Source organism: Anolis sagrei, chromosome 11 (assembly GCF_037176765.1).
Source record: "Anolis sagrei isolate rAnoSag1 chromosome 11, rAnoSag1.mat, whole genome shotgun sequence".
In the NCBI taxonomy this organism is placed as follows: Eukaryota; Metazoa; Chordata; class Lepidosauria; order Squamata; family Dactyloidae; genus Anolis; species Anolis sagrei.
Window position 1 is genome coordinate 24,055,309 of NC_090031.1, and position 20,526 is coordinate 24,075,834.

The window sequence follows — 20,526 nt, forward strand, 5'->3', positions numbered from 1 at the left end:
TCGTTTCAGGCTTAGGTTGATCCTGAGCAAGGGCCAGGTAAACGACCTTGGAGGGCCATATCCGGGCCCCGGGCCTTAGTTTGAGGATCCCTGTCCTAGATGATTCATAGGAGATATGTTCAGATAGGTAAGCTCAGCCGGAATCGTTTAGGGCTCTGTAGGCTAAAGCCAGCACTTTGAATTGTGCCCGGTAGCAAATTGACAGTCTTCAAAGGCAACCCCACATAGAGCGCGTTGCAGTAGTCTATATGGAATGTAAACAGAGTGTGGACCACTGTGGCCAAGTCAGACTTCCCAAGGTATGGGCACAGCTGGTGCACAAGCTTTAACTGTGCAAATGCTCTCCCGGTCACCGCTGAAACCTGGGGTTCCAGGCTCAGCTATCAGTCCAGGATCACACCCATGCTGTGAACCTGCGTCTTCAGGGGGAGTGTAACCCCATCCAACACAGACTGTAATCTACGACTTCCTCTCACATATTTATCCGTGACTCTCATCATGTCTCGTCTCAGCCTTCTCTTCTTCAGGCTAAACATGCCCAGCTCTTTAAGCCGCTCCTCATAAGGTTTGTTCTCCAGACCCTTGATCATTTTAGTCGCCCTGCTCTGGACACATTCCAGCTTAGAGTCCACCTCTCCCTTCAATTGTGGTGCCCAGAATTGGACACAATGTAATTCCAGGTGTGGTAGCATGGCATCCCTGTATCTTGACACTATACTCGTTTTTATAAAGGCCAAAATCCCGTTGGCTTTTTTTGCCGCCGTAACACATTCCTGGCTCATGTTTAACTTGTTGTCCACGAGGACTCCAAGATCTTTTTCACACGTCCTGCTATACTAATAATAAATTGATACTATAATATATTTTATATTACATGTAATATTACTAATAATATTAGAATATAATGGTATACTACAATGTAGTAATATTTAATACTGATATAGTCTATGCTAATAATATAATATAATGTATGTGTGTGTATGTGTGTGTGTGTGTGTGTGTGTGTGTGTGTGTATATATATATATATATATCTTGTAAGCCACTCTGAGTCCCCTTCAGGGTGAGAACAGCAGCATATAAATGTCGTAAATAAATAAATAAATAAATATATCAGGTATGGGACAAGATTATTTGGCCACGTTACTATTGGTAAAGCCTGTGAAGGTTTCAAATAACTTTTTGATATCTATTGTACATAAGATATTATTTCAAATTATTTTTCTCTACCTGCTCCGGTGTTGGGCTGCAGTCACCTTGCTCGATCTGGACGCTTCCCCTTGGAAATCTGGGAAGGAGTCGTCAAGCCCTCCCGACTTCGAAGCGTCTTGGAAATCCTGGAAGTCATCCTCCTCTTGTTTGGCTGCCTGGATTATACGAAACCATGAGATCTTGTCAGACTTTGGTTCTAATTTCAGGTTATTAAGGTGATTCCGTATTTCACAAACCTGGTTTGGTGGGAAGGACTGCACGAACGTACTGGGAGCCTGGGTCGTTGTTGCGGACATGCCCATCCCCACAACCGCCGGCCCCATGCTAAGAGACATGGAAACAGGCACCACCGGCGGCATCAGAGGCTGCTGGCTCACGGTGACCGGGATGGCCATCGGAAGCCCACTTAGCGTAGGGATTGGGGCAGAAGGAAACTGGTTTAAAACCTCCGGGCTCATGGCTGGAACACCCCTCTGGGGAGAGAAAAAAATTGTGACACCACAATTCTGGTCATTTTTCAGTATCATAGAGGTAACGGTTTCCCCTTGACATTAAGTCCAGTCGTGTCCAACTTTGACATTAAGTCCAGTCGTGTCGAACTTTGGGAGTTGGTGCTCCTCTCCATTTCTAATCCAAAGAGCCAGCATTGTCCATAGACACCTCCAAAGTCATGTGGCCAGCATAGAGTTGGATAGGTTCATTTGGAAGAGTCTGAAAGTTGGAAGAAAACTTCCAAATTTGGGCTTCCGAAGCAGTTTTGGTGGGGGGAGGGATGTCTAAATTTGGACCACTTACCTATTTTTTTTGGAAATATTCTATATTTTTTGGAAATATTCTATAATGTTCAGATGTCTCCCAAGGTTATTTTAATTTTCACAACCATTAAGCAACTTTGGCAAAGCCTAAAAAGTTTTAAAATCTCATGCTTACCCTCCCCTGGCACTGCAAGGGAGGGATGAGGTGGGTGTGGCGTTGCTTGTAGCCTGTGAAGGCCAGGCCCACAATGGAAGTGACTGCAAAAGGCCCTGCTGTTAAACTACATTTCCCACAATGCACGCCTGCTCATTAGCTGAAATGGCTGAAGGACCCAAAATAGCTGCCTGTTGCAGTCTTCGTCTGAATATAAAATAAGCTGAGTGAAGTGGTCCATGCCTTACTTACCTCTAGATTGGACTACTGCAATGCACTCTATGTGGGGCTACCCTTGAAGACAGCCTGGAAACTTCAACTTGTTCAACGCTCGGCAGCCAGACTAATAACGGGGGCGAACCACAGGGAGCGGTCAACCCCCCCCCCCCCCCCCGTTTAAAGAGCTCCATTGGCTGCCATTTATCTTCTGGTCCCAATTCAAGGTACAGGTCATCACCTACAAAGCCCTAAACGGTTTGGGACCTGCTTATTTTCATGACCGTATCTCCCTCCATGAACCTGCCTGATCCCTCCGATCCTCAGGGGAGGCTCTTCTTTCACCCTTATGATTATCTCAGGCCCGCCTTGTGGGAACAAGGGAGAGAGCCTTTTCCTCAGTGGCTCCCCGACTATGCAATACATTGTCCAGTGAGATTAAACGAGCCCCTACTCTAGAAAGTTTTAAGAAGAACCTCAAAACCTGGGTCTTTTGCAGTACTTTTGGAAATTAATCATACTATCCCATATGACTGTTATTCCTCAACATCTGTCTTTAGTGCATACCCCCTCCTCTTCTGCACGAAGGTTCTTTTTCGACTCCACTTCGGAAAGTTTCTCCCCCACAAATAATTTGCTCCATTGTTATCTCACCCCGTGTTTTTAGCCGTGTTTTTAGCCTTAGTATGTTAGTCTGTACAGACGGCCCCGCTCACTATACTATTTTATGTTATGAATGATTTTATTGTAACTTTATTTTTGTTTACTGTGTTCTTACATTTTATGTTTTCTCTAATTTATCTTATTGTTGTTTGTGTTTTGATTTCCAGTCATTTCATAAATGAAGGGACACTGTATATTCTGCCTAATGATAGGGCTGGTTCTAGGTTCGGGATCTTCCCGGAGCTTGATTTCACATGATACATCCAAAACTTACCTGAGTTACTGCGATCATAGCCAGGACAGCATACAGTTCTTCCTTAGTAAGCTTCCCAGGAGTGGTGCGGTTAGCTAAGGCCCATATTTGCCCAAGAGTCTCTCTGGGAAGCCCGGATGACATCAGAATGGGATACAGCTTGCCAGTGTCAATCCCAGAAGGCGTCATGGTCGTTTCTAGGATTTTCTTGTACAGATCTGTCAGAGGAAGAAATCCCTTCTGATAAAATTCATTACATGCTTCTGTTTTTACCATCCTGGTCAAAAAGACACCCTTAATAATAATAATAATAATAATAATAATCCTTTATTTGTACCCCGCTACCATCTCCCGAAGGACTCGGTGCGGCTTACAAGAGGCCGAGCCCAAAAACAACAATAGCAGCAAAACTGGATTTCAGATTCATGCTCTGCTTGCCAGGCCTCCACATCAATCAAAGGCTCATATCAAGAAACAAAACTCCCAGTATTTTTTTTAAAAAAAACCTCTAAAATAATAACAGGAAATGAAGAACAACACTCAAAAACAGGGGAACTCCAGACAAGAAACAATCAGGGACAGATAATCACCTCTCTACAAAGGATTCTCCAGGGCAGTAAGAAGCCACACCTTGAAACCGCTAGGCCATTAAATGCTAATCAAGGTGGAAAATTGAAACATTCACACCTCCCTCCAACAGACAAAAGAGTTCTTTCTCCAACCCTGGACATCAACCCCACCTGCCTAGTTTTCAACAGACCTCACGAACTCTGAGGATGCCTGCCACAGATGCAGGCAAAATGTCAGGAGAGAATGCTTCTGGAACATGGCCAGACAGCCCGGAAAACTTACAGCAACCCATCATTACCTGGAACTAGGGTGTCATTGTAAATCCATGGAGGCATCAGCTGCTGGATAGCATCCTGTGATGGAAACACGCCGACACCTGAGAACACAACACAACAAGAGAGACAATATTTAGGAGAGTTCTGTGGCCTACAATGCCTCTTGTTGGCAAAAGTAGCTGAGGCTTCTGGGAGCCAAAGTCCAAAACATCAGGAAAGACTAGAGGTTGGGAATCACAGGCAACCGGAAGTGGCTTTAGAGGCATTTATTGGATGGACCCGTAGCAAAGGCAGCTAAGGAAGCATAAGTGCTAGACTGTGCATGTGCGCATGAATGCTTCTTATATATGCAGAAGGGAAGTGGAACACTTTCTAAAAGTTGCTGCTCAACTAAAGTGACGGATTTTGTTTATAAGGTAAAGGAAAAGGTTTTCCCCTGAATGCTAAAATAATGCATAAATATTAAAATAAATATAGCATCCCTACTTTGTGGATTTTCACTTTTCACGGGTGGTCCTGGATTGTAACACCTGTGATACGTGAGGGAACACTGTATATAGAAATGGATGGTGTGCAAACAAGCCGATTATTAAAGAAGAGATTCCACTATGTTGATCTAAATCTATGGGATGCTTAACTATAATTTAAATAGAGCTGCACTGACCTGGGAACCATGGCCCTTACAGATCTAAGAAAGGTTTCGTATGGGTCATGACAAGGTAAAGGTAAAGGTTTTCCCTGACATTAAGTCCAATTGTGTCCAACTCTGGGGATTGGCGCTCATCTCCATTCCTAAGCCGAAGAGCCGGCGTTGTCCACAGACATCTCCAAGGTTATATGGCCAGCATGACTACATGGAATGCTTACGTATCATTTTCATACAATATATTATATTGGGTTGTTGTAGGATTTTTCGGGCTGTATGGCCATGGTCTAGAACAGGGGATACGGCCCTCCAGGGTCATTTACCTGGCCCTCGCTCAGTGTCAACCTAAGTCTGAAACGACTTGAAAGCACACAACAACAACAACAACAATCCTATCTCATCGGCCAAAAGCAGGCCCACACTTCCCATTGAAATACTAATACATTTATATTTGTTAAAATTGTTTTTCATTTTAATTATTGTATTGTTTTAAGTCTTCTTTTTTTTTTTGCACTATAAATAAGATATGTGCAGTGTGCACAGTAATTCATTCATGCTTTTTTCAGATTATAATCCGGCCCTCCAACAGTTTGAGGGACTGTGACCTGGCCCTCTGTTTAAAAAGTTTGAGGACCCCTGGTCTAGAGACATTCTCTCCTGACGTTTCACCTGCACTTTGGCAAACATCCTCAGAGGTAGTGAGGTCTGTTGGAACCCGGAGGCAACTGAGGATGCTTGCCAAAGTGCAGGCGAAACGTCAGGAGAGAATGCCTCTAGACCATGGCCATACAGCCCGAAAAAACCTACAACAACCCAGTGATTCCGGCCATGAAAGCCTTCGACAAAACAATATATTATATTGTTAGCATAGTACAATATCAGTATTATATATTACTATATTGCACTATACCATTATATTGTAATATTAGTTGTATCTATAAATGTAGCTGCTGCATTTCCCACCCTCGGCTTATACTCGAGTCAATCCATTTTCCCAGTTTTTTGTGGTAAAATTAGGTGCCTCAGCTTATAGTCGGGTCGGCTTATATTCGAGTATATACGGTATATTCCTTGTGATGAATGACTTTTGTGTGCCTCTCATCACCTACACAACTGACTGTATCCAATAGTGATATTTCCAGGGATGGGATTCCCATATCCCACCCAGTTAACAACACACAGGATAAGACTCACAACAAATGCATGCCAGATTGGGAAAAGGGCAGAAATAGGCCAAAACAAGACCAGGCTGAATTGTATTCAAAATAGTTTGTTAGATTCATCCCATTTGGAAAACAGGGGTTATAAAGAGTGTTGAACAGTCCAAACAAACTCTTGCTGATGTTATGTATATGTTAGAAGAGGCGCTTGACAGTGATTACTCAAGCAAGGATCATCCAATGCTCGTGTTAAGTAAGAGGTTAGCGCGTGCAAGCGGTATCTGAGCATACGCTTTGCCAACGGCAGATGTTTGCTCACCACTCTCTTCAACTGACAGGCTTTGTTCTGAAGCCTTGTTTGCCTCTGGAGTTGGGGTCCCAAGTGGGAGCCCCTCTACAGCCGTCCAGTGACTGGCGGCTAACCCAGGATCAGTGCGGCTGACAGCCGAGGCTGCGGCACTCAACTCAACCGTGAACCCAGTTGGCCCACATGCGCCCAACCCACCAGGCGGCGGGGGCATCTCTTCCATGGAGGGGCCTGGACAAACAAAAGGAGGGGTTAATTTCTACATGGTTGTCTTGGAACTCAACCACATCCTGCGCAAGTTTATAGTCCTCATCAAGGAAATAGAAAGGACAAGGGCACATTGGAACCCAGAATATCCCAGAATATCCCACATTATCTGAGTGTGGACTCAGATACGTAGGTAAAGGTAAAGTTTTTCCCCTGCCATTAAGTCTAGTATAATAATAATAATAATACTATCTATATAAATAATAATAATAATAATAATAATAATAATAATTATTATTATTATTATTATTATTATTATCAGCTGGGGACTGATGACATAAATCTATATAAATAAAAATGTAATGTTCATTTGTGGGATTCACATAACTCAAAAACCACTGGGCGAATTGCCACCAAATTTGGCCACAAGACACCTACTAACCCAAGGAGTGACCACCACTCAAAAAAATTGAGTTTGTCATTTGGGAGTTGTAGTTACTGGGATTTATAGTTCACATCCAATCAAAGAGCATTCTGAATCCCATCAATGATAGAACTGAACCAATACTGGAAGGGTTTGGTGGGCATTGACCTTCAGTTTAGGAGTTGTAGTTCACCTTCATCCAGAGAGCACTGTAGACTCAAACAATGATGGATCTGGACCAAACTTGGCACCAATACTTAGTATGCCTAAAGTAAACACTGGTAGAGTTTGAGGAAAATACACCTTGAGATTCAGGAGTTGTAGTCGCTGCAATTTATAGTTCACCTCCAATCAAAGAGCATTCCGAACTCCATCAACAATGGTATTAAACCAATCTTGGCGCACAGGTCTCCCATGACCAACAAAAAAAAATACTGGAAAAAGTTTGGTGGGCATTGACCTTGAGTTTGGAAGTCATAGTTCACCTACATCCAGAGATAACTGTGGACTCAAACAATGATGGATCTGGACCAAATTTGGCACCAATACTCAATATGCCCAAATGTGAACACTGGTGGAGTGTGGGGAAAATAGAGCTTGACATGTCGGAGTTGCTGGGATTTATAGTTCACCTCCAATCAAACGCATTTTGAACCCCACCAACAATGGAATTAGGCCAAACATCCCACAAAGAATCCCCATGACGAACAGAAAATTCTGTGTTTTCTGTGTTTTCTGTGTTTTCTGATGATTTTTGGGGACATCCCCTCCTCACCCCTCCCAAGGGGTCCCGACCCCCAGGTTGAGCAATGCTGGTCTAGTGAGACTTGCTTTTTCCACAGACTAAATGGGATCCATCTAGTGTAAAATACCCCCTGAAAGATACGGCATGTTACCTGTTTTCTGAGTGTTTTGAGAAGCCGGAGAAGCAGAGAGAGAAGGACCCTGCCCAGTGGCACCCTGAAGGGTGGAGGACACAGGAAGCTGGACTGGAGGGAGAGCCTGGGCCACAGCCTTCTCTGAAAGCCATTGCCCGGCCTGGGAGGAAGGAGGGCAAGGCCGGAAAGGCTGGGAAGAGGTTGGAGGCACCGAGGTCGGGGCTTCAACGGGCCCCTGAATAAAGTCACTAAACTCCTCGTCGTCAAGAAAGGCAGAGGTTTGGGAGACAGACACAGCAGAATGGGATGGTGTGGGGTGATCTGCAAAATGGAATGAAGACACACACACACGCACATAGAAGGACACACAAAATGGAAGTCAATGGAGGAAAACAGGGAGTTTGGCTTCAAAATAATAATCAAAAGAAGAAACTGGAAAGTTGAGGAGTCAGCTTTCGTGGCTATCCTTCCAAACATGCAAATCAAAGCCTTACAATGTCTTTATAACCCCAAAGCTATGATCATCCGATTTCCATTTGGGGCATTTCCTTAGGAAAATTGAATACCTGCATTTTTGGGATGCGACGTTGGCGTGGGGTGGAGCTTAGCATCTCTGGAAAACCCGTCCAGGTTCCCTTTAATGGCCTCCAGTGCGTCATCTCTGCTTTTCTCGCCCATCTGAAACAGTATTTGCAACTTCGATTGAAAACGCAGCACCTTCACCAACAGACATGCTAACCAATGGCTAATAATAATAATAATAATAATAATCCAAATTCAGACAGACAGAGTTCTGGAGCACAACACTCCTGACCTCAAAATTGTGTTAAAAAACAAAGTATGGATCGTTGATATCGCAATCCCAGGTGACAGCAGGATTGCAGAGAAACAACAGGAAAAGCTGACACAATATAAGGATTTAAAGATCAAACTGCAAAGACTCTGGCACAAGCCAGTCAAGGTGGTCCCAGTGGTGATCGGCACACTGGGTGCAGTGCCTAAAGACCTCGGCCTGCACTTAAACACAATTGGCGCTGACAAAATTACCCTCTGCCAGCTGCAAAAGGCCACCTTACTGGGATCTGCACGCATTATTCGCCAATACATCACACAGTCCTAGACACTTGGGAAGTGTCCGACGTGTGATCCAATACAACAGCTAGCAGAGTGTCTGCTGTGGACTCATCTTGTGTTTCTAATAATAATAATAATAATAATCTTTATTTATACCCCACCACCATTTCCCCAAAGGGGACTCAGAGTGGCTAACATGAGGCCAAGCCCAAAGGTACAATACAGCAAAATAAAAATACAGAGTACAGACAACAAAAATTACATCAAAATAAAATACGTACAGTAGCAAAATAAAATAAATAAAGCAAATTGACACAATATAAAATTGAACAGAATGGGCAAGCCGAATGGACAAAGTAAAATGATAAAACCCTGGATGAGGTAGGAATGGAAAATACGTAATTGAGGGGATCCCAAAAGGGATAAACAGTGAGGTAGGTTTTCAGTTTAGGATGGGGGAAAGTGCTTGACGTTAATCAGCCCCATCGCGTCTTCCCCAAAATGGAAGTGTTTTAAATAAATAAAAAAATAATACTATTGACAGCATATCAGGAGTCCCCGGTGATGCAATGGGTTGAACCCTTGTACCGGCAGGACTGCTGACCGAAAGGCCGGCAATTCTAATCCAGGGAGTGGGGTGAGCTCCCACCTGTCAGCTCCAGCTTCCCATGTGGGGACATGAGAGAAGCCTTCTACAGGATGGTAAAACATCCGGACGGCCCCTGGGCAAAATCCTTGCAGGCGGCCAATTCTCTCACACCAGGAGCGACTTGCAGTTTCGCAAGTTGCTCCTGACACAAAGAAAAAAGGATGACATTCCAAAAGAAGATGACATGAATGTATATGAATAAATGTAGATATTTTTTACATGAATAAATGAAAATTGTTACACATGAAAAAACATAAGCCATTCCCCGAAAATATGCCCTAATGCATCTTTTGGAGCAAAAATTAATATAATTTCCAACCCTATTTTCAGGGAAACACAATAATTCATGCTATGACTCTTCTAATGTTCGATGCCTTTTTATTCTTTCATTTTTCTGTGCTTGGAAGAAGCGTATCATAATATTAAATGCAAAAGGAGTTCAACAAAAACGTAACATACCTTTGGTTTCACGCTGCTTAATAGCCGTAGCTTTTGCTTCTGCTCTTCAAACTGCCGCCGTTTCCTTTCCTCCTCCAAAAACTTTTGCTGGTGTTCAAATCGTTTCCTACAACAAGTAGTCAAGTTTTAAATACTGATTTTAAATATTCTATAAAATATTTTTTGAACAACCACCGGAGTGTCTCAGACGCCTCACTTACTGCTGCTCCTCCACAAACTGCTTCCGCATATCCGGGGTGTACTGAGGGGCTGTGGGGCGCATTCCTAGGAAGGGAGCCTGCCCCATGAACTGCATTCCAGCTGCTGGCAGGTGACCCAAAGGCATGCCGCCCTGCAAACACAAGGAGGGCTTTAGCAAGAAGCCAGTCTCCCTCAAGAGCACAAGAAACAATTTTCTCTTTGGTTGTTGTGTGTTTTCCGGGGTGTGTGGCCAAGTCGCTCTTGACATGACAAAAAAAAAAAGGAAAACAAGTGAATGATGAAGCGACAGCTCCCCCGGTGGCCGAAATTCAAAAAGCATACCCTCATGAAGCTGGAAAGTTAAATAGCCTCTGTCTCTGTATATATATGTTGTGTGTCTATGGCACTGAATGTTTACCATGTATATGTGCATTATGATCCGCCCCGAGTCCCCTGCGGGGTGAGAAGGGTGGAATATGAATACTGTAAACAAACAAATAATCTAGCAATTGGCCAGCTTGAGTAGCCTTTAATGGCCTAGCAGTTTTCAAGGTGTGGCTTCTTACTGCCCGGGGGAATCCTTTGTTGGGAGGTGATTCATTGGCCCTGATTGTTTCTTGTCTGGAATTCTCAGCTTTTGAGTGCTGTTCTTTATTTACAGTTATGATTTTTGAGGGGTATTTTTAATACTAATAGCCATTAGGGCTGGGCGGTTTCGTTCGTTAATTTCGTAATTCGTTATTAATTCGTATTTAAATTAGCTTCCGATCCGATATTGAGCCATGCAGGAATAGTGTGAGGAGTAATTAAAAATCGAAACAATTTTTCCAATTTATTTCGTATTGTTTCGTAATTGGTTCAAAATTGTTTCGAAATTGTTTCGTAATTATTTCCGTATGTCTGGTGCAAGTTTTATAGTTGTTGTTTGTTTTATCAGTGATAAAAAATAAATTATCACACCAACAGTCAACAACAGAGGGAGAGGGAAGCTCCAGAAGTTCCCCTTGTCCCATTTGGAGGTTTTTTTAGCATATTGCGCAATCGCGTCCGCCATTAACGAATCGATTCGTAATTATACAAAATTTCGTAAATTTCGAAATCTCAAAATTTCGGAAGTATTTAGAATTTGGAAACACTAGCGCCCCCTGGAAACAAATCGAGTTTAGAAACAAATTTTTCCGTGGTTACCCAGCCCTAATAGCCATGTGTGGTAAGAAGGGCAGAGTATAAATTTAGTATAATCATCATCATCATCATCATCATCATTATGTCATGTTTATTATTAGATGTGTAATGCGGCATTGTATGCCAGGGTCCATAAGCCGCCCAGAGTGTCCCATTGGGGTGAGAAGAGCGGGGTATAAAATTATTATTATTATTATTATTATTATTAGTCAGCAGTGCCTTTCATGTTCCTTGATTCATGTTTGGGGAATGCTGAGTTTGGGAGCCCCTATGCAGACTTGCCCACTTCTGCATGGTATATGGTAGACTCCATACAGTAGACTTTCTAGTTTCCAACAGACCTCACAACCTTGGAGAATGCCTGTCACAGATGCAGGCAAAACGTCAGGAGAGAATGCTTCTGGGACATGGCCAGACAGCCTGGAAAACACACAACAACTCAGGGATTCTGGCCATGAACGCCTTCGACAATACAACTTTCTCGTGACTCCCAACCTGCATGGCCATCGTTCCGGGAGGCATCTGGGCTGCGTAATTCATCCCCATCATGCCTTGCATGTTGGGCGACATGACAGAAACCACAGGGAAGCCTTGCTGTTGCATGGGGATCATCCCTGCAGCAAGAAAACAAAACAAGGTTAGGAGTCTCGCCAAGCAGAGTAGGTATGTTGAGGGGAATGGAGGTTCAACTGTGCCTGCCTTGTTCTACGTACCTTGAGGACCAAGACCAGGAAACATGAAGCTGGAAAAGAAGAGGAGGGGAAAAAGCCATGAGTTTACAATTTGAGAAACAGAGCTAATATCCAATGCTAAGGCTGTGGAATGACTATCGAAGAGAATTGCTGCCAATGTAAGTCGTCCTGAGTCCCCCTTCGGGGGTAGAGAAGAGATGGGCTATAAATACCAGAAATAATAAATAATAATAATAAGATTCAACAGCTAAATCAGCTGTCGGAATTTAAGATGTAACCGAATATCCATGTCTTCTGGCAGGCCAAACCTGTCAATTTTAACTAGCTGCATTTAACCTGCATTTTAACTGTGTGTATATTGTATTTTAATAGTGTTTAATCTCTGTTTTAATGATGAGGGTTAGCTTTAGCACAGTAGGTTAATCACCAGCTACAGTAAATCTTGCCAACTGGAAGATTGACAGTTCGAAGCTGTGTCAGGGTGAGCTCCTGACGTTCAGCCCAGCTCCCCGCCAACCTAGCAGATCAAAAACAGCAATGTGTACTCTTGAATTAATCATAAAGTATGCCAGAGTGAGATTAACATGCCTTCATTCAAGCCTTTAAATCTACATGTCCATTAAAATCACCCTGCTGAAATTATGTTCGCGTTGACGCTCACTCAACATGGAAGCTTACCTTCCTCACCTATTTGAAAGAGGCAAGCACACAACTGGTTGTGAAGCGCAACCAGGCCAGGCAACTCCGGTTACCATTTCGTGCAGTGAGAGAAGAAAGGCCCAGCCATTAAACATGCAAAGCTTTCTAGAAAAGCCGTGACTTATTTATAAGCATCAATAAAGGAAGAGGGGAGGAAAACCATTCTTATTAATTATAGCCAAAGTTAAAGAAAAGGCCTTCTCCCTTCCCTTCAAGGTCTTCTCCCTTCAAGGCCTTAGAATAATAGAATCCTAGAGTTGGAAGAGACCTCATGGGCCATCCAGTCCAACCCCATTCTGCCAAGAAGCAGGAAAATTGCATTCAAAGCATCCCTGACAGATGGCCACCCAGCCTCTGTTTAAAATCCTCCAAAGAAGGAGCCTCCACCACACTCCGGGGCAGAGAGTTCCACTGCTGAACGGCTCTCACAATCAGGAAGTTCTTCCTCATGTTCAGATGGAATCTACTTTCTTGTAGTTTGAAGCCATTGTATCCTAATCCCCAGGGCAGCAGAAAATAAGCTTGCTCCCTCCTCCCTATGACTTCCTCTCACTTATTTATACATGGCTATCACGTCTCCTCTCAGTTTTCTCTTCTGCAGGCTAAATATGCCCAGCTCTTTAAGCCGCTCCTCATAAGGCTTGTTCTCCAGACCCTTGGTCCTTTTAGTCGCTTTCCTCTGGACACATTCCAGCTTGTCAACATCTCCTTTCAATTGTGGTGCCCAGAATTGGACACAGTATTCCCGTGCGGTCTAACCAAGGCAGAATAGATCATGGGGAGCATGACATCCCTGGATCAAGGCACTAGACTCCTATTGATGCAGACCAAAATCCCATTGGCTTTTTTGCCACTGCATCATGTTCTTGGCTCCTGTTCCCCTTCCTCCTCACAAGGACTCCAAGATCTTTTCCACAGGTCCTGCTGTCGAGCCAGGCCTCGTCCTCCATTCTGTATCTCTGCATTTCCTTTCTTTCCTGCCTAAGTGGAGTATCTTACATTTGTCCCTGTTGAACTTAATTGTGTTAGTTTTGGCCATTCATCTCTCTAATCTGTTAAGATAGTTTTGAATCCTGCTCCTGTCTTCTGGATTATTGGCTATCTCTCCCAATTTGGTGTCATCTGCAAACTCGATGATCCTGCCTTCTAACCCTTCATCTAAGTCAGTGGTTCTCAACCTGTGGGTCCCTAGGTGTTTTGACCTACAATTCCCAGAAATCCCAGCCATCTGGAGACCCACAGTTTGAGAACCATGGATCTCAGTCATGAATGAAGATCCTGAGCAGGACTGGGCCCAGGAAGGAACCCTGCTTGTGGCACTCTGCTTGTCACTTCTTTCCAGGATGAAGAAGAAGCAGTGGGAAGAAGAACCCTCTGGGTTATCCAAGGCCTTCTCCCTTCGAGGCCTTCTCATTTTTGTTTTCTTATTTCATTTTTGTGTATTATACAATATAACAGTATAGTGCAATATAGTAATATATAATACTGATATTGTTCTATACTAATAATATAATATATTGTGTGAAAATATATTTTGTAAGCCGCTCTAAGTCCCCTTTGGGGTGAGAAGGGCGGCATATAAATGCGGTAAATAAATAAATAAATGTTGATTTTGTATTAAGTTGTTTTGTTTATATTTCATTTGATGTTATTAATTGCTGTATGTATTTTGTTTTGATTTGTTGTAATTCTTTGGGATTGGCCTCATGTTAGCCCGTTGGGGAGATGGTGGCGGAGTATAAATAAAGTTTTATTATTAGGAGCCCCCGGTGGTGCAGTGGGTTAAAGCACTGTGCTGGCAGGACTGAAGACTGACAGGTCGCAGGTTCGAATCCGGGGAGAAGCGGATGAGCTCCCTCTGTTAGCTCCAGCTCCTCATGTGGGGACATGAGAGAAGCCTCCCACAAGGATGATAAAGTATCACAAATCATCCAGGCGTCCCCTGGGCAACGTCCTTGCAGACGTCCAATTCTCTCACAACAGGAACGGTTGCTCCTGACATGACAATATATATATATATATATGATTATGATTATTATTTGAAACACAACAAGATGAGTCCACAGCAGACACTCTGCTGGCTGTTGTATTGGATCACACGTCGGACTGTGTGATGTATTGGCAAGTAATGCGTGCAGATCCCAGTAAGGTAGCCTTCTGCAGCTGGCAGATTTATTTATTATTTATTTCACAGTTTTCTATACCGAGCTTCTCAACCTCATTGAGGGACTCAGCCCGGTTTCCAGCCATAAAAAACATATACACTCATTAAAATATCATATATCACAATTACAAAAACAACTTTAAAAACACTATATATAAAACTACAGTGGTCAGTCGTCCTATTAAGATGGATCTACATCAGCTTCCATCCAGGGTCCTATGGTGTTGTCTCATTCCTCAAAGGCCTGACTCCACAGCCACGTCTTCACCCGTTTCCTAAATGTTAGGATGGATGGGGCGGTTTTGGCCTCCAGAGGGAGAGAGTTCCAGAGTCGCGGGGCCACCACCGAGAAGGCCCTGTCCCTCGTCCCCACCAGGTGCGCTTGCGAGGCTGGTGGGACCGAGAGCAGGGCCTCTCCAGATGATCTTAATAATCTTGATGGTTCGTAGGGGAGAATACGTTCGGAGAGATGATAATTTTGTCAGTGCCGATTGTGTTTAAGTGCAGGCCAAGGTCTTTAGGCACTGCACTCAGTGTGACAGTCACCACTGGGACCACCTTGACTGGTTTGTGCCAGAATCTTTGCAGTTCGATATTATTATTATTATTCTCCCTTCCCATCGAGGCCTCCTCCCTTTGAGACCCTCTCCCTCCAAAGCCTCTCCCCTTCAAGGCCTTCTCCAAGACTTTCTCCTTCCGAGGCCTTTTCTCTCCAAGACCTTCTTCTTTCGAGGCCTTCTCCCTTCCCTTCAAAGCCTCTCCCTCCAAGGCTTTCTCCCTTCAAGACCTTCTCCCTCCAAGGCTTTCTCCTGTTGAGGCCTTCTCCCTTCCCTTCAAGGCCTTCTCCATCTAATGCCTTCTCCCTTCAAGGCCTCCTCCCTTCAAAGCCTCTCCCTTCCCGCCTCCCTCCTGCCCGCCTGGGCCTGCTGACCTGCCCGGGCCGGGGCTCCTTCCTCCTCCTCCCGGTCCGCCCGGCGCCGGAGGAGAGGCGGCGGAGGGAGCGCCGGGCCCAGCCCCCAGGCCCGGCCGCAGCGCCATCTTGCCCGGCTCCTGTCAGCGCGCTCACTTCCGGCCTCCTCGCCTCCTGAGCGGAAGCGGGGAAAAGGGGCGGGGCGAAAGCAGCCTGGCCTCTCAGGCGCCTTGGACTTCAGCTCCCGGCAGGCCTCGCCATTCGCCGGCGCGCCAAAGGATTCTGGGAGTTGGAGTTTGAACAACCAGGAAGAGCCCCACAGAGAGCCTGGAGAGCAGGCGTGTTGGACTTCAGTTCCCACAATGCCTGACAGCCGCTCAGGTTAATTTCACTCATCTCTACATTTCTGTATGTTTAGGTCTTATATTTTGGAAAAATGGTAGATTTGCATGAAGCTCAAAGGAGTGGATAGAGGACAAATCGGATAGGATACGATATGTACATATGCACATATGTATATGCACGTATACACACACCTGCATATATGCGTTTTCATATATATTTACGTATGTGTATATGTCTACATATAAATACCTACATATATGTGTGTACGTGTACACATGCATATATGTATGCACCTACATAAATTTGAGTATATGTGTATATGTACACATGCATATATGTATACATGTACATATTCATACATGTATACACCTGCATATATATGTATATAGACACCTACATATATGTGTATATGTGTGTATATGTACACGTGCATATATGTATACACCTACACATATATATATATATATATTTACACCTACCTATATCTCTGTATATATACACATGCATACATGTATAGACCTACATGTATGTGTATATATACCTACATATATGTATATATGTACACATGCATATATGTATACACCTACATATATATGTATATAGACACCTACATATATGTGTATATGTACACATGCATATATGTATACAACTACATATATATGTATATAGACACCTACATATATGTGCGTTTATATGTGTATATGTACACATGCATATATGTATACACCTACATATATATATATTTACACCTACCTATATCTGTGTATATGTACACATGCATACATGTATAGACCTACATCTATGTGTATATATACCTACATATATGTGTATATATGTGTGTATATGTACACATGCATATATGTATAGTAAAGGTGAAGGTTTCCCCTGACATGAAGTCCAATGGTGTCCAACTCTGGGACTCTGGTGCTCATCTCCATTTCTAAGCCAAAGAGCCGGCGTTGTCCATAGACGCCTCAAAGGTCATGTGGCTGGCATGACTGCATGGAGCACCCTTACCTTCCAGGCCAGAGAGGTACCTATTGATCTACTCACATTTGCATGTTTTCAAACTGCTAGGTTGGCAGAAGCTGGGGCTAACAGCGGGAGATCATGCCGCTCCCAGGATTCGAACCTGCGACCTTTTGGTCAACAAGCTCAGCAGCTCAGCGCTTTAACCTACTGCGCCACTGGAGGTTCCTACATACATGTATACACCTACATTTATATGCATATATCCCTTCTGTTCTGAACTCAAGAACGGAAAGCGGAATGTTGGAGGACAGGAAAAGAGATTGAAAGATGGGCTCAAAGCCAACCTTCAAAACTCTGGCATAGACACTGAGAACTGGGAAGCCCTGGCCCTTGAGCACTCCAGTTGGAGGTCAGCTGTGACCAGCAGTGCTGCAGAATTTGAAGAGGCACGAATTGAGGGCAAAAGAAAGAAACGTGCCAAGAGGAAGGCGCGTCAAGCCAACCCCGACCGGGACCGCTTTCCACCTGGAAACCGATGCCCTCACAGTGGGAGAACATGCAGATCAAGAATAGGGCTCCACAGTCACCTACGGACCCACTGCCAGGATACTACACTTGGAGGACCGTCATCCTCGGTCTACGAGGGATACCTACATATATGTGTATATATGTGTGTGTACACATGCATATATGTATATACCTACCTCTATATGCATATATACACCTACATATATGTGTGTATATGTGTATATGTACACATGCATACATGTATACACCTACATATATATGTATATATAAATGTGCATATGCATATTTGTATACACAGAGGGAATTGCATCCTCCTTGATATTCTGCCTCTTCATTAAAGCCAATAGGACTCCCCAGCTGCAATGGGCAATCATTTTCTGCCATCACCTGGCCACCAAGGGAATTGCACCTCCTTGATATTCTGCCCCTTCAACAACCTTCATGAACCTTTTACATCTACAGAATTGGACATGGCTCTCAACAAATGTAAGAATGGCAAAGCAGCTGGCCTGGATGATCTACGGATGGAACAAATCAAGAACTTTGGTCCAAAAGCAAGGCGCTGGCTGCTGGAGCTGATGAACAACTGCACTGCATCCTGTCAGATCCCCAAAATCTGGAGGAAAGCAAGAGTCATCGCCATCTTGAAGCCAGGCAAAGACCGTAATGACCCAAAAAGCTACAGACCAATCTCCCTGTTGTGCCACCTCTACAAAGTTCTGGAGAGACTTATTTTGCATAGAATTGCGGAAAAAATAGACCCCTGTCTGATTCCACAGCAAGATGGCTTCAGAAAAGGCAAAAGCTGCACATCGCAAGTGCTGAACCTGACTCAGCACATAGAAGATGGCTTTGAAAGGCAGCAGATCACAGGAGCTGTCTTCATAGACCTGTCAGCAGCCTATGATACTGTGAACCATTGCCTCCTCTTGAGAAAAATGTATAATATCACAAAGGACGACCACCTCACCCGCCTCATAGGAAACCTGCTACAAAACAGGAGCTTTTTTGTTGAGTCCCAGGGCCAGAGAAGCAGATGGCGGAAAGAGAAGAACGGCCTGCCTCAGAGGAGCATGCTTGCTCCATCCATGTTCAACATCTACACAAATGACCAGCCACTGCCAGAAGGGACAGAGAGTTTCATCTATGCTGATGATCGTGCCATTACTGCTCAAGCAGGGAGCTTTGAGATGGTAGAACAGAAGCTCTCCGAAGCTCTAGGTGCTCTTACTGCCTATTACAGGGAAAACCAACTGATCCCTAATCCATCTAAAACACAGACATGCGCCTTTCACCTTAAGAACAGACAAGCATCCCGAGCTCTGAGGATTACCTGAGAAGGAATCCCACTGGAGCATTGCAACACACCCAAATACCTGGGAGTCACTTTGGACCGTGCTCTGACCTACAAGAAGCACTGCCTGAACATCAAGCAAAAAGTGGGCGCTAGAAACAACATCATACGAAAGCTGACTGGCACAACCTGGGGATCACAACCAGACACAGTGAAGACATCTGCCCTTGCGCTATGCTACTCTGCTGCTGAGTACGCATGCCCAGTGTGGAACACATCTCACCACACTAAAACAGTAGATGTGGCTCTTAATGAGACATGCCGCATTATCACGGGGTGTCTGCGCCCCACACCACAGGAGAAATTACACTGCTTAGCCGGTATTGCACCACCTGACATCCGCCGGGAAGTAGCAGCCAATAGTGAAAGGACCAAGGCAGAGACATCTCCAGCTCATCCCCGTTTGGGTATCATCCAGCACGTCAACGACTCAAATCAAGACATAGTTTTCTTAGATCTACAGAGACACTCGCTGGAACACCCCAGCAAGCAAGAGTCCAAAAGTGGCAGGCCCAAACCCAGTACCTCAATCCATGGGTGATACCAGATGATAGACTTCCCCCCTGGGCACACAGAAGACTGGGCGACTTGGAAGGCCCTGAACAGACTGCGCTCTGGCACCACGAGATGCAGAGCCAATCTTCAGAAATGGGGCCACAAAGTGGAATCCACAACATGCGAGTGCGGAGAAGAACAAACCACTGACCACCTGCTGCAATGCACCCTGAGCCCAGCCACATGCACGATGGAGGACACAGAGGCACTCCAAGTGGCCAGATACTGGTCAAAGGACATTTAACCAACTACCAAATTTGCAAAATCTTTTTCTTTTCAATCTGTGTGTTTGTTTTGCTCTGTTAGAATTGTAATACAATGGTATGGTTGCTGATGAAACGATAAATAAATATTAAAGCCAATAGGACTCCCCAGCTGCAATGGGCAATCATTTGCTGCCATCCTGTGGCCAGAGCGGGAATTGCAGCGCTTCATTCTTTCATTTTTTTGGGAAGGGAGGAAAGAAAAAAGAGGGAATAGTTCCCCTGTATCCAGAGATTACTGTGCACCCAACCAACCAAACTTGGCCTACAGACTCAGAATGACCAATTTTTAATTTGTAATTTAGTTTGGAGGGAATTGGCCTTCGAGTTTAGGAGTTATAGTTCACCCATATCAAGAGAGCACATTGAACCCAACTGACTAAGGATCTGGACCATTTTCCTTCCCTTGGAGTACTTATCACAGGGGTTACGTTCCAAGACCCCCCGCGAAAAGTGAAAATCTGTGAAGTAGGGACACAGGAGCCTGGAATTTATTTATTTATTTATTTATTTATTTCAGGAATTTGTACCCCGACACGACTCAGGGCGGCTTCCAGCCAGCAACAATTCGATGCCTCCAATGCACACATAATAAAATACATAATAAAATCCAATAAAACATTTAAAACATTAAATCACATTAATTAATTAAAACCTGTTTCTGTTTCAATAACAGCCTGGTGGCCTTATCTGTAGTTAGAGACTCCATCATGCATGTCCATAGTCCATTTCCATAGCAATTGTCATAATTGTCACTGTGATTGTCAGCAAGATTACCT

General features: G+C 44.2%; 1 protein-coding gene across 1 annotated transcript in view; it reads right to left on the reverse strand.

Moving 5' to 3' along the window:
• Window positions 1-15,902, reverse strand: part of SYNRG (synergin gamma) — a 50,233-nt gene extending 34,331 nt beyond the window's left edge. Inside the window, exons 1-12 of the mRNA XM_060757002.2 lie at window positions 15,752-15,902; window positions 11,979-12,007; window positions 11,761-11,879; window positions 10,101-10,231; window positions 9,901-10,006; window positions 8,285-8,396; window positions 7,737-8,039; window positions 6,222-6,440; window positions 4,120-4,197; window positions 3,273-3,469; window positions 1,447-1,683; window positions 1,229-1,365 (exon numbers count right to left, since the gene is read on the reverse strand). Coding sequence (XP_060612985.2) covers window positions 1,229-1,365; window positions 1,447-1,683; window positions 3,273-3,469; window positions 4,120-4,197; window positions 6,222-6,440; window positions 7,737-8,039; window positions 8,285-8,396; window positions 9,901-10,006; window positions 10,101-10,231; window positions 11,761-11,879; window positions 11,979-12,007; window positions 15,752-15,858 — 1,775 coding nt within the window. The 5' untranslated portion in view covers window positions 15,859-15,902. The remainder of the gene's footprint in view (window positions 1-1,228; window positions 1,366-1,446; window positions 1,684-3,272; window positions 3,470-4,119; window positions 4,198-6,221; window positions 6,441-7,736; window positions 8,040-8,284; window positions 8,397-9,900; window positions 10,007-10,100; window positions 10,232-11,760; window positions 11,880-11,978; window positions 12,008-15,751) is intronic.
• Between the last annotated feature and the right edge of the window lie 4,624 nt (window positions 15,903-20,526).